This window comes from Apteryx rowi, unplaced genomic scaffold (assembly GCF_003343035.1).
Source record: "Apteryx rowi isolate R43461 unplaced genomic scaffold, aptRow1 scaffold_1162, whole genome shotgun sequence".
Lineage (NCBI taxonomy): Eukaryota > Metazoa > Chordata > Aves > Apterygiformes > Apterygidae > Apteryx > Apteryx rowi.
Window position 1 is genome coordinate 107,761 of NW_020447378.1, and position 13,006 is coordinate 120,766.

The following is a 13,006-nucleotide window of genomic DNA, read 5'->3' on the forward strand; positions in this document are numbered from 1 at the left end:
ACTACAAACCCCACAATGCTCCGCGCGCGCCTCACCTCAGCGCCCCCCTTCGCTCCCTCCCGGCGCATGCGCACAGCCTCACATGGCTCCAAGATGGCCGACACGGCGTCGGGAGGCTCCGGCACGGTAACGGCGGCTCCTTACCGGCGCGCGGGGCCGTTGGGGAGGGCGCACCGCGCCACCCGGGCCGGCCAGCGGCTCGTTTTCGCCGGCGGCGCCGAGGCACCTGCGGCCTGCCCGTAGGGCTTGTAGGCTCAGGCTGAAGAGAGGGAGGCGCTGATTGGCTGAAGGGCTGGAGGGGGGCGGGGCCTAGCAGTGGCGCTGGATTGGCTGGAGGACCGGGGTGGGGGGGCGAGGGGGTACCGGCTTTTTTAAAGGGGCCGCGGCCCGGTTATGTGGAGCTCCGCGGAGGGGGCGTCGCGGCGCGCTCCCCGGTGGGGAGACCCCGGGGGTGGTGTGCGGGGGTCCCGGCGGGGCCCTCTGCCCTGAGCCCCCCCGGGCAGCCCCCGGCAGGGCCGGCGCCTCGGGCCCGGCTCTGAGCCCGGCGGGGCCGTGTGCCCGCAGAGGTCCGGCAGCAAGCAACCCACGACGCCCGCGGACAACTACTACCTGGCGCGGCGGCGGACGCTGCAGGTGGTGGTCAGCTCCCTGCTCACCGAGGCCGGCTTCGAGAGCGCTGAGAAGGCCGCCGTGGAGACCCTCACCGAGATGCTGCAGAGCTGTGAGTGGAGACGGCGGCGACGGCCGCGGCTCCTGCCCGTTTCTCCCAGGGCCCATTTCCGAATTTGCCCTCTAACATTTCGATTCGCGCCGATGATTTTAGCACGAGTGGATTAAGCTTAGCGCGTACCCCAGGGGTCGCAGGCTTCTGCGGTGACAAGCAGCTTGCCCGAACTCGGAAGYGTTTAATTGTCTTGCTTGGTGAGCGTCGGGCATCGCCACAGCTTCGGGAGCCTGTCCCTGGGTGCGCGAGGTGGGAATTGCAGCGCCACAAATTTCATGGAGACGCCGTCAGAAAAAATAGAGAAATAATAAAGTTCTGGGTACTTGGTTAGTTTCAGTCTTGAAACCCTGCTCCTGCCTCTCTGGGTGATGTGCCCAGGATCTCCATTTGCACGTTTTGCTGAAATCAAGAGATGATTAAGTTTTGTATTTTCTTTCTTTCCTCTTTTCTTATTTGTTCATGCTTGTGGACTGATAAACCACATATTTTGCTATTGCATTTATGGAGAACATTTGACTGATCTTTACTATCTCCGTACTTTGCACATACTTTAATTTTAAATATGAAAATTATAAGACTGGATTTCAAGAGCTATTTTTCTTTTCTTGATAGATTTGCTAAAAATCCCCTCAAAATCAGGTTTCTGCAGCCAGGGTTGGGCTGATATAAATCTGTGGTCACTGTCTGGAAAGAATATATGGTGCTGTTTCTTTCCCAGATATTTCTGAAATTGGAAGAAGTGCCAAGTCCTACTGTGAACATACAGCCAGAACACAGCCAACTCTCTCTGATATAGTGGTTACCCTAGTTGAAATGGGTGAGTAGCTGACCGGTCTCAGCAATTCCAGCTGCCTGTGTTGCAGAGGATTTGGGTGTGCTATCTCGGTAGGAAAATCTTTCCCCCATCTTTCTAGTGCTTGTGTGATGCCCACTGTCGTGAGTGAATATCGGCATCTTCTGAGATGGGCACTGAGCTCAGCATTTGCCCGTGGCTGCAGCCCCCCACTGCACACGAGGGGTTTTGGTGTAGCAGAATGGCAGTTTCTTGGGACAGGGGAGGAGAACTCTGTGCTGCTCTGACACCTGCTCAGCTTGGGGTTGCTTTCTTCCAGCTTTCTGTGCATTTGGCTTTCTTCAGCTGGAAGTTGCTGAACTTCAATTCTTGTGGAGATGGTAAAGGTTGCTAATGGACCTGATGATGAGAATGGTCCAGCTGTTCAGGGAAGGGCCTTGTACAGGTGCTCAGCTATCTCTGTGGTGGATCCAGTATGAATATAAACAGACAGTGCACGATTTTCATTCTTATGTACAGTGGAGCCCTTGGCAAAATTCTGCCTGACTTCCTTCTGAGTGGAATTAGGCCTAGGAGGAGGGATTTTTGACAGGACAAACTCCTGATGTGATTTCTGCTTCCTTTTCTATTTCAGGGTTCAATGTAGAAACGCTTCCCGCATATGCCAAGCGCTCCCAGAGGATGGTCATCACTGCCCGTACGTGGGAAATCCCTTCTCTTCATACCTAGGAAATTGGAAATAATTTGGTGTTCCCATCTGGCATCCAGTGAGCTCCTGCTCTTCTGATGGATGATGCAGTCTAGCGCTCCTGGATGCACTCATGTTAAAGGATTTCTGTAATGGCTATATAATAGGTGAAGGAAGGATACCCTCAAACAAATCAGTATCAGTTGCCTTTGCTTTAGCATCCTTATTGCACACGAGACTCTGAAGATGGTTTTGTTTTCCATGTGTAGGAGAGAGGGCTTGAATAACTCTTGTTCCCTGCTGGGATGCCAAACACGACCTGCAACTATTGCTTAGGAGAAATGCTCTGTTCCTTTTACAGGACCTAGAATCATGGGTCACAGCTCAGTGTAGGCTAACACTTCTTTATGTCTGATACTTGCCAGAATGGTGCTGGCTGATCTCTGTGTGTGCATGTTTTTTGAACTGCAGCTCCTGTGACAAACCAGCCCGTGACTCCCAAAGCCCTCACAGCTGGACAGAACAAGCCACATCCATCCCACATCCCTGGCCACTTCCCTGAGTTTCCAGATCCTCACACCTACATCAAGACGCCCGTGAGTGAAAGACTTGTGTGTCATTTGGGGTTTATCTGAAGTCAATGGCATCAGTAGTTGGTGTATAAGTATTTTTACTATGGTGCTGGTACTTTCTATCCAAGACATCAGTTCTCCTGACTTCATGCATTGCTTAATGTTTGCAGGTCAGCCTTGCTGTAGATTTTAGGCTGGCTGACATGTGTAGCACTCTGAAAGGCTGTGCATGTTGAAGGTCTATGTTTGCCTGTAGCATCTGAATCCTAGTAATGTTTTGAACTTCAGCTGGCTGCACTGCATCCGGTAACTGAACTTTTTTCCCTTCCCTGCTCCACAGACATATCGGGAGCCAGTTTCTGATTATCAGGTCCTACGGGAAAAGGCAGCATCTCAAAGACGCGATGTAGAAAGAGCTCTCACGCGCTTCATGGCAAAGACGGGAGAAACACAGAGTCTCTTCAAAGATGATGTTAGCACATTCCCATGTGAGTTTTCTAGGACACTTAGTGCCCTAAATGACAGCTATCTGACTGAATATATCTTTATAGTTCCTGTTACTGCAGGAGGTGAGCACTGAAGGATCGTGTTTTGTTTGTCCTGCCAAGGAAAGGAGGGACATGAGGAATTTTCTGTTRTAAACAGGGGCAAATAACACAGGGTTCAGAATCAAACCTAGTTCTGCCAAGTTGCAGGCTCCCACCCTAACGAAAGGCTTCTCCTTTCTCGTGATGCTGGAGGAGGCCTTGGCTGATAGGTGCTCTATTCCAAGCCTCCTGTGTGCTCATCCCAATCCTGTCGCACCCTCTCTGTAACTTTGAGCAAGTCAGTTCTTCTCTCACTTGCCCTGACATTTCTGTGCTACCCAGTGGTGGTGAACACTGCAGGTTTTCCCCTTTTCTCACAGGCAGGCCTTCGCTCTGTTTTTCTGTCTGCAAAGCAGTGATGAGAATTCTCACCTTCCCAAAGCTCACTGGGAGCACAGATGCCAGTGTTATCCTAAGGGGGACTAGGTGATGCTTCAGGAAGTGAGGCAGTTGAACTTTTATGAAGGTCAGGAAGGAACTTTTTGTGTTTGTATGATGATGTGTCCTTGGTTGGAAACATAAAAGGGGTTTTGAGTCAGAAAATAGGAAATTAGAGACTGCCCCTTTTCAGGGCTTCATATTTCATTCCTGACCCCTGGGAATGGCAGGAAGAGTGTGTGTGTGAATGGCAGGGAGGGATTGTTTAAAACTTGAACCACTTAGAGTGTTTGGTCTCCAAGTAATTGATTATCTTTGTGCTTCATAGCCTCTGAGCTGAGGAGGCTCCTCCCAGCTTGCTGAATTTGTCCTTTTCTCCAACCCTAGTAATTGCTGCCAGACCCTTCACAGTACCCTACCTGACTGCTCTTCTTCCCTCCGAGCTGGAAATGCAGCAAATGGAAGAAACAGATTCGTCTGAACAAGACGACCAGACAGACACAGAGAACCTCCCCCTGCACATGAGTACGGTATGCCCAGCCTCAGACATTAAGGTCCCTTGGGCCTGACTTTCTTAAACATATGAAACCTGATTCTGCTTTGCCTGTCTTCCTCGCAGCTGGGCAGAGTGGGTGGAAAATGGCAAAGTGGGTTGCATTTTATAGCACCTCCCCAGGTGTAAATGACTAACATTGTCATGGTTCCCTAACTTTGCAGTGCAGGGTGCACTGTATAATGAGGTTATTTGATGCTGGATCATGTGCTTTCAGGGCAACCTTCATTTCAGTGTTAGAGGAGAGAGGACTCTCATGAGATCTCACACTGTTCCCAAAGAGGATCTACTTGTCTTAGAAATCAGAAGTCTGCACTTCTAATGCAGCTCCTTGTGTGCTGCAGTTTGTCTTGGCTGCTTCTTATCTGTTTTGCCCATAGGCTCTGTGCTGTTTGAACTCCCAAACCATGTCTAGCCTAACTTTGTTTATACTTCTGGGGTTTTTTTTGTTTTTGTTTTTTTAATGTGACAGGATGATTCAGGACCTGAAAAAGAAAATGCTTCAGTGCTACAGCAGAACACCTCCCTATCAGGCAGCCGGAACGGGGAGGAGAATATAATTGACAATCCTTACCTCCGGCCAGTGAAAAAGCCCAAGATCCGCAGAAAGAAGTGAAGTGTAGCCGGCTGACTGCTCAGAGGAAGAGGAGCCCAGTTCTCTGGCTGTCCTGGGGGGTCACCTCTGCTGCTGTGGGTGAGAGGCATGGCACAAGACAGGAGGGGCAATCAGGCTGGTAGAGTGGCAGAAGCAGAAATATGATCTCTCTCTCCTACACTCTCATCCTGGTTTGCAGTGCTCCCTCTTCCTCTCCACTGCTGCTGACTTGGAATGGTGTATAGTCAATTGCCTTAAAAGCGTCGGAGGCCACCTGGTTACAGATAGGAACTGTCTCGTTTATTTTGGTTCCTTCTCTCGGTTGACTGGATCTACTCTCTAAGGAGAAGGGGCACACAGGTTCTTGCTGCTTAGTGCTTCCCAGCGGACACTGCAGAATACAAGGGAACAATTTGTTTGTGGCTGTCTCACAGGTTAGAAGGGAAACTTCTGCAATTGACCCTGTCTGGCCTTACAATCTAAGGAGCATGTGTAACAGAGACAAAAAAAGCCCAGAGGGGTTTTCTGGTTTTAAACTGTCTTTGTATTGTTAGCAGGTAAAAGCAAATAGACTTTTCTTTTATAAACTGAAGGCGTCTGATATGTTGGTAAGAGAGCAAAGTGTAAATACAGAGCTAAGATGGTGTTTTATGTTCACTTTTCTGACTGCAGCTGCACTTCTAACTTAAAAGCGCTAAGTGTAGTGTTTACACTGCCCTGCTTTGAGGTTATTTTCTAGCAGTATGAATGGTAAGATTTAACAGCTGCTTCAGGCCATTTTTCACTTCCATTGTTAGTTTCAACACAGCACAAATCCTATGAGACTTCATGCCTTCACCAGCTGTTTGAAAGATGCTGTGCTGAAAATCTTGGAATATGGAATAAAGCTGTATTGATTACAGTCCACAGAGCTATTCTATTGATCACATTTTTTATTTTGTCCTTTCTCAGATATGGGCTTTTATCCCCAGAATTCTCCCCCCACCCGCCGCCTACTACCCCTCTCCCAAGCAGAGTCCTTCTTTTCAGCAGTGAAAATGAATGATGATGGGAGTATTGTAATCGCTAGCTGGTTTTGGAGGCCTTTCCTTTAATCTTCATTCAACCTTTATTCGGGCAAAATATGGGTTGACTTCCTTTGACAAAAGGCAGACTCCCAAGCATGATTAAATGATGTGGATTCAGTAGTCCCTACTACCAGTCAGCTATTTCTCATTCATGCTAGTTTAAAATTGCTTTAAGCAGTAGTTAAGACTACATCTTTCTTGTAGATCAAGCATGGTGCTGAGAGAGGCAGCAAAGGCTATGACACTGCCTGCTATGAATTGCCAGACTGCTCCTTGCTTCCCAGAGTAGCAGCCAAGTGCAGGAAGTCTGTTGCAGTCAAGAGGTAGATCAGAGTTTTGTGTATATGTGTTCACCTCAGTTCAGTTAAGCAGTTCTCGCAGGTCCCCCTCTTCCCTTCTTCTACCTCCACCCAGGGAGGAGGTAGAAAAGGAGGAGGAATTGTTTCAGTGGAAACAGAGGCATTCCTGCCAAATAATCTGAAATGACATCTCTAGCAAGAGTCCTGCGTGTGCCATTGTCATTCCTGCTGGTGCCTTGGTTGTACAGAATAATGAATGTACAGAGATACATTGTGTATGTATGTATATATAAAAATTTATATCTATTTTTCTTTACTTGGATTATGCATTTTTCATAATTACAAAATCCCTCGCTGGGTAGGGGAAAAATGTAGAGTGAAAATAGTGACTTTTATGTTCATAATAAAAGAAATTTTATGTCCTACAAGTGAAACTGATTGAGTCCTTGGAATTTGGAAAGAGTGGAAAAGCATGTGAATGGAGCCCGAGTGTGTTCACTTGGGGCTTGGCAGAGCTCTCACTGAGCAGTCAATCTTGTTCTTCCCTCTGCATCTCTTCCTTTCTCTACACCAAGACTTGGCAGCTGAGAAAGTTGGGAATTTCCCAACACAAACTTTGTTTCATTAGAAATATGTTCACTGAAGACAAAGTGTCTTTTGAAGTATCATCAATTTTGCAAAAGCTTCATTAGAAGGTTTCTCCAATCACAGGTGGAACATTTGGTGGAGAAGGATTGCAGAATCATAGGTACTGCTTTTACATCTTTCTTTCTTACACATGTGTTTTTCTCCTAATTAGAAAACCAAGATAGAGGGAGGTGAGGTGTACAGCATCAGCCGTGAAGACAGTGGTGGAGCTGGAAACAGAACCATAAAAGCCAGGCCTGAGGAGAGTAGTTTCCAGTGAGTCATACTCCCTCCTCTGAAAGGTTACACCAAAAGGGCAATTGAGAATCAGCAGCTACATCCCTTTTGGACAGCTGCAACTGTGAAGTAGCCTCTTGTGGTTGTGAAGGAAGGGGCCAATGTGTAGAGAGAAAAAAGTTTTGAGCAGCTGTTGCAGTGGGACAGAAAGTGAGAAACTGGAAGAATATATTTTGGTTCTGTAATTGAAATTGCACTACAGGTGAAATTGCTACAGAAACAGCTAAACAGCTACAGAAATTCTAAAGTCTGCCTTGCAATTGGTAGTTAGGATGAATATTGCCTGTTCTTAATATTCCCCTGAGATCTGCAGATAATAAAGTTTGTGATCAGTACATGTGTGTATGTGTGCGTGAAGGTATGTATGTATTTATATATGTCCCTAAGGTCTGAGTTGTACATTGCAGAAACAAATGACCATGAACACCAGGACCTTTCTGTTTCAGACTACATTTGTTTTCATGGCCACATTCTTAATTAGCAGCATGGAGCTTGCTCCTTGCTCAAAAATAACTTCCTCATGTCAGTAGGCACAAAGCTGCTAATGCAAAAGCACGTCTTGCAGGCCATCTGGTCTATCTTTTTCCAGCACAGTACTCTTTGCCTGGGATGTATTACTGCATGCTAGTTTAAAATTGTTGTGGACTGTGCACAGAGGCATTTTATTCTCTTTTCACAGATGTGTTTTCTGAAGAAGACTCACAGCGGAGGAGCTATGATCTGGGTCCCTGGCAGGGGTGACTTTCCTGACTCTCGGTGGTGTAAGAACCTGTGTGCTGCTCATGAGGCTGAAGGCTGCCCTTGGAAACTAGGCCAGGTGGTTGGTGAGGGGAGATGCAAAGCCTGTCTGTCCCTCGAAGCATGACTGCCTTCTGTTATTAATAAACACATCCCAGAGCAAACCAAGGCTGTCCCGTTCGTGAGAGTTGCCCTTTGGACTTGCTGCACAGCGCGCATTCCCCTCGTTTTCCACCATCCCGTGTAGACGAGCCATACTGCAACGTCATCAGCGTGTGCTCCAGCTTTCCTTTCGGCTCGGTCAGATCCAGATCTACAGGGAAGGCTCAGGGCTTCATGTCTCCGCCCTGGTCTTTGGCCCATGAGCGATGTCCTCATGTGGTGTGATCCTGGGCAGTGGTAGAGCAGTTGGGACAGGGTGACAGATCAGATGGGCTGTGGATCGGGCTCGATGAGATGGTGGCTGCTGTTCTCAGCCAAAATTTTGCTGTTAGGCCTCGTTTGGGGACCAGAAGCGATGATGGGAGAACAAGCTCGCAACGAAGCGCTGGCACCTCAGCCCTGGGTGTCCCCGCCATCTCCTGGTGTGGCGGCACCACTCTGGCCTCTGTGAGGAGCAATGGGCAAGGCGAAGGAGGGGAAAATGAGGCACCGCACAGGCAGCTTGGCCATTTCCACGCGATGGTACCCGACGGCAGCGCGGCGTGGGCGGCTGTGCTATGGCCGACCCCGCACCCATCCCTTTGGAAACACTTCCATTGGATCTCCTCAGGCTGTGGCATGCCGTAGGGAGGAAAATCAAGGGACAGGCGGAGGGAGAAGCTCCCGGGCCAGCCTGCGAGCGTCTGCCTTTCTGCGGTGGTGCCGGGAYGCCTTTCGGAAACGACGGTACCATTCTGGGGAGGGCGGGTGTTGGCTGAGAGAAAGATGGTGGCTCTTGCCGCCATCTTGAGGGGGCAGTGGGACAGGACAGATGTCCGAGCCTCCCTCTGAGGTGAAAACTGGCAGCGGCATGAATTCAGCACCTCTGCGGTGCCAGCGAGGGGTGGATTTGGGGGGGAAAAGCCCCCTGTGGTGGCCTGGCGGGGGGGAGAGAAGGGGAGCCATTTTGGTGAGGGCAGCGCCCTGAGGTGTTTCCACGGCGACGCGGAGAAGATGGCGGCCGCAGAGGCAGGCCGGGGACTGAGGCACCCTCCTTCGAAAGCCCTCCAGGTCCCCGGCGCCTGGGGCCACATCCGCAGCGAGGCCGGAGACACCTGCCGCTCTTCCCTTCCTTCCTAGCCTTTTTCTATAAATGGATGACACGATACCAGGTAAGCGCGGACAGAAGCAGCAAATGCCTCTTTTTGAAGCGGTTTTATTTTGGGAGGCAGCGGGGCGTGGATAAACATCTCCAGAAGAGCAGGGGAAATCGGGAAGAGGCCCGAGGCGCCTGCAGGAGCAGGGAAGGGGGACATTGTGGCGGCCTGGACGGCTCAGCTGTAGTACAGGCTCAGGTAGGCCATCCGGTTCCGATGTTTCCTGAATTCCCTGTCCGTGATCAGCTAAAAGAAAACCAGTATCCATTAGATGTTCCTCAGCGCATCACTCTGCCAGGACTCAGCAGGAAATAGCTTTCCCACCCCTTAACCGCTGTTTTGAGTTGGGAACATTTTCCTCTGGGGAGAGCCGCACAGGGAAGTCTGCGCGCAGGGTCTCTCACTTTTTGGCTGCAGTCTTACTTCTAGAGCAAACTTTTTCACAGAAGTCTTTTTGAAGGACTGTAGCCATTTTCACAAAATTTGGTTTCAGCAAAGGGGTATATCTGATAGAAAATCACCTTGTAGCTTGTGTCCCAGGCTAGTACAGCCACATACCCAGCAGGACAGTGAGGAAAGGATGACAAAATGCTTTTAAGTAATCATCTGATTTCCTTTGTCAGCAGTATTCTGCAGGGAATCCCATCCCCTTATCCCTGCCCACGTGTTCGGTACCTCTGCTCCTAGTGTCGTCTTCACTGGCATTGGCACTAAAGACCAGTCTGGAGACCCAAACTTCATCGGCCAGGTCACTTTTTTGTGTAATAGCTTGTCTGCTTCGTAAGTTCCAGGTCTAAAAAATATAAGCACAATATCTCATTTCTGGAGCAGGAGTGTGATGTTTGCGGTATGCTAATTTACCAGTCCTACCTTAATCCGTAGGAGAAATGCATGTTGTGGTCTTCTAGTCATCATGCTAGGTGAAAGACTAAACCATGTACTCGCAGGGGAGCTTTTCAAACATACAAAGGGTTATTGGGAACGCAGTTGCCTATGTCCCATTTGTGCCTTAGTATTTGTCTCTGCTAGTACTCCCGCTAGTTACTAACGCTGTAAGAAAATGAGTTATGTTACCCAGGGAAAAACTCTCTATCCAAAGGCTTATCTGGAAATCGTGGTGATTTAATGGAAAATGGGGCATAGGCAGGCTGACATTTTCTCTCTTTCTTCCACCATGACTGGTACATTCCTGGGCCAGGAGTCACAGTCTGTAAGAGAGAAAATTTCAATACAGAAGATTTTATGTTCTGCAAAACATTCCTAAGTGGTCTGATCAGCAGCCAGCTGGATATTATAGAACTGCTGTTCAGTGAATACTCTGGCTACTCTGCTAGCGTAAAAACAGCAGAACAAGTCAAATATGTACTCACTACCGCCTACCCAATGCGTCCTCTGACGTCTCTCCCGCTATACTGTTATTTTACAGAAGTTAGGCCAGAAAACATATTGTGTTGGTCAGGCAGCATAGCTGTGCTCTCTCCCTGATCTTGCCTCCGTATGTTCATGTGTGTGTGTGTTTGGGATGTAAAGGAATATGTATATGCCTCTGTATTTGTCGAGAGAGCTCATATGACCAGTCAACAGACTCTAGGCTCAGCACAGGAATTTACCTGCCCTTAGGTTATGTGTAGGGAGATCTATGATTACTGTACATTTGGTCTGTGTTTGCCTGGCTACTAAGGCCACAGATACTGAAAAGAGGACTGGTTTTCCAACTCTGTCTCGTTCTCCAGCAGAGTCTGTTTCTGAAAAAACCCTCACAACCAATGAAAGTGAGAATAAAAAGTGGGAGCAGCTGATGTCTGCAGGGGATGGAAGACTCTTGAGGGACTTTTCTGGTCCCCACAGAGCTGCTGCATCATTTCAGTTCTCTTTCTCAGGTGGAACCGAAGCAATGCGTGGAGTTTGAGTGCTGTGCGCAAGTGACTTGCACCCCCAGCAAATGCGATCAAAACTGGTAGTCTATGGTGGGAGCGGACTACAAATTCTTGTAAAGCTGTGGCTCTGCTGCTTTGCAGAGTGCTCTTCTTACCTGTGGCTCTGGTAGGAAACGTTGGGCAGTTCCTGCTCCTATCACATAACCTTTCTTGCTTTGTGGCTTGTGAGCCAAGGAGTATACCAGGCTGCTTTTCTGTAGTTCAAAAGCAGAAACATCTTACTGACATTTTTAAGACACCATTTGCATCAGGGGAAGGCCAGAATGTCTGTACTTGAGCAGCTGAAGAGGTCATTCCCTCTAATTTCTCTAATTTGTCACAAATTTAGAGTGCTAGGGCACTTCAGAGCTTTGAAGACCGGTACATCTAGCTGTAACTTTTTCAGGATGAGAATGTCTTTTCCTAGGTATCTGCATAGACCTTGTACAATGGCTTTGCAGGACCGGCRTTGGGAACGTCATGCCTGGTTGACCATGGTCTTACTGCTCCTATACTGTATGTCTGCTGTAAAGGAAAAACTCTGAGCATGAAAGCCAAAAAAACTCACCTTGTGATTCTGATAACAGCCTGGCCCAAGCCAAGGGTCTCCCCTGATAGGTATCAGCTGGATCCCCAGCCTGTCTGGCGCATGGTGGAGAGGGAACAATTTCCGCTCTTGACATGACCCAAAGGAGATCCGCTTCTGCACACCTGTGAGGCCAGGAGAGGGAAATGCCGCCAGTGTGATTCACCCCTTGGGAGACAACATCTTGCTGCTTCTCTTCATTTCCAAGCGTGCTCTGCTTCCTGAGGCCAAGCATCCCCCTATCTCCCAGCTGGTAATTTCCCCTGCCCACGGATATTTATGAGGGGTCTGCCCTTTGGATGGCTGTTCGCAGCTGCCACAAAGGCTTCTTTGTCGCCGGCCTGAGCAAAGAGGTGCCTTATGGACCAGTTGGGGGGCAGATAGCTGGGGGAGCCTGCTGCCTCCAGGGAGCTGTGTGAGAGGGAAAGCCCTCCTGCCCATAGGCCCCGTCAACGTGTGCCTGGCACGGCTCACCTGTCGGCTCCCACTCGTCGATCATGCTGCCTGTGGGCACGCACAGAGGTGTCAGGATATGTGTGTACTCCAGTTGCTATAGACACGGGGGGGCGGGTACATTGCTGAAGGGAATGCTGGCGACTGCAGCTCCTGAGAGCTGCGTGAAAAGAGGAGGATTGATAAAAGCCTTGTGGATTGATGTTTCCCAGAGGGAACCATCCTGCCAAGGGCCCAGAGAGCTGAGCTCTCTAATGTGGAACCCCTGGAAAGGGACAGGACAGGAGGGCACAGTGCATGTATTTGAAACAGCGTTTCCTCCATACTATCCTGGAAGCTTGCCTAGGTGTGCTACCTCCTGCACCCAGAAGCTGCCAATTGCATGGGTGTGAGTTGTGGGGGGCAGAGGTCTCTGGAGAGACAGCTTCTTGGTTATGCTGCCAGGACCCTTGTCTGTATGCTCTCTCATGGCACAGCCTAATATTCCCCATCTCCTCCTCCACCTCTTTTCCCTCTGCCTGGCTGGCATGCTGGGACAGCAGGAAACCCCTGGCAAAAGCCAGTGTGGGGCTGTTTGAGGTCCAGCTTGTGGATCCCTGCCCTTSCCGGAGCAGGGGTGTGAGTATCAAGAGAGAATCAGGGAGCATCAGAGTATTAAGAGCGAGATGAGTCCAAGCAGAGAGGAYTGTTGCTGTTGGAGAACACTTTATTTCATCATTATTATTCCTTGTGATTAGGTTAGAGGGGACTGTTTGCTGTTCTAGAATTGATATCTTCATGGCCAGTTGCAGCAGGAGCAGCTGGTATCAAAGACGAGGCCGGCCTGGCAACTCTC

General features: G+C 49.3%; 2 protein-coding genes across 9 annotated transcripts; one reads left to right on the forward strand and one right to left on the reverse strand.

The window, feature by feature from the left end:
• Positions 1 to 50: 50 nt before the first annotated feature.
• TAF8 (TATA-box binding protein associated factor 8) lies at positions 51 to 8,110 on the forward strand. 8 transcript variants are annotated; one of them, XR_003255973.1, is made up of 10 exons: positions 51 to 126; positions 565 to 721; positions 1,443 to 1,541; positions 2,152 to 2,214; positions 2,677 to 2,801; positions 3,118 to 3,265; positions 4,130 to 4,272; positions 4,768 to 4,989; positions 7,056 to 7,159; positions 7,860 to 8,110. XR_003255973.1 is itself a non-coding variant. In XM_026081278.1 (8 exons), the coding sequence occupies exons 1-8, from the start codon at positions 67 to 69 to the stop codon at positions 4,909 to 4,911; spliced, it is 939 nt and encodes a 312-aa protein (XP_025937063.1). In that variant the 5' UTR covers positions 51 to 66; the 3' UTR covers positions 4,912 to 6,572. The 8 variants fall into 8 exon arrangements, 2 of the variants coding, with proteins under 2 accessions (XP_025937063.1, XP_025937097.1); XR_003255971.1 differs by having other exon boundaries at positions 4,768 to 5,324; positions 7,860 to 8,108; XR_003255968.1 differs by having other exon boundaries at positions 4,768 to 6,280; positions 7,860 to 8,106.
• Positions 8,111 to 9,393: 1,283 nt separating this feature from the next.
• PIFO (primary cilia formation) lies at positions 9,394 to 12,217 on the reverse strand. Its single transcript, XM_026081364.1, has 6 exons — positions 12,193 to 12,217; positions 11,701 to 11,843; positions 11,249 to 11,347; positions 10,291 to 10,424; positions 9,885 to 10,009; positions 9,394 to 9,464 (listed from the first exon to the last, which is right to left on the reverse strand). The coding sequence occupies exons 1-6, from the start codon at positions 12,215 to 12,217 to the stop codon at positions 9,394 to 9,396; spliced, it is 597 nt and encodes a 198-aa protein (XP_025937149.1).
• Between the last annotated feature and the right edge of the window lie 789 nt (positions 12,218 to 13,006).

Excerpts from the sequence above, each read along its gene's own strand:
- TAF8 (XM_026081278.1), top strand. The coding sequence starts at position 67 with ATGCGCACAGCCTCACATGGCTCCAAGATGGCCGACACGGCGTCGGGA. Across the intron at positions 722-1,442 it reads CACCGAGATGCTGCAGAGCT|ATATTTCTGAAATTGGAAGA; the intron begins GTGAGTGGAGAC and ends TTTCTTTCCCAG. Across the intron at positions 2,215-2,676 it reads GAGGATGGTCATCACTGCCC|CTCCTGTGACAAACCAGCCC; the intron begins GTACGTGGGAAA and ends TTTGAACTGCAG.
- PIFO (XM_026081364.1), bottom strand. The coding sequence starts at position 12,217 with ATGATCGACGAGTGGGAGCCGACAG. Across the intron at positions 11,844-12,192 it reads CGACGAGTGGGAGCCGACAG|GTGTGCAGAAGCGGATCTCC; the intron begins GTGAGCCGTGCC and ends CTGGCCTCACAG. Across the intron at positions 10,010-10,290 it reads GATAGAGAGTTTTTCCCTGG|ACCTGGAACTTACGAAGCAG; the intron begins GTAACATAACTC and ends TATATTTTTTAG.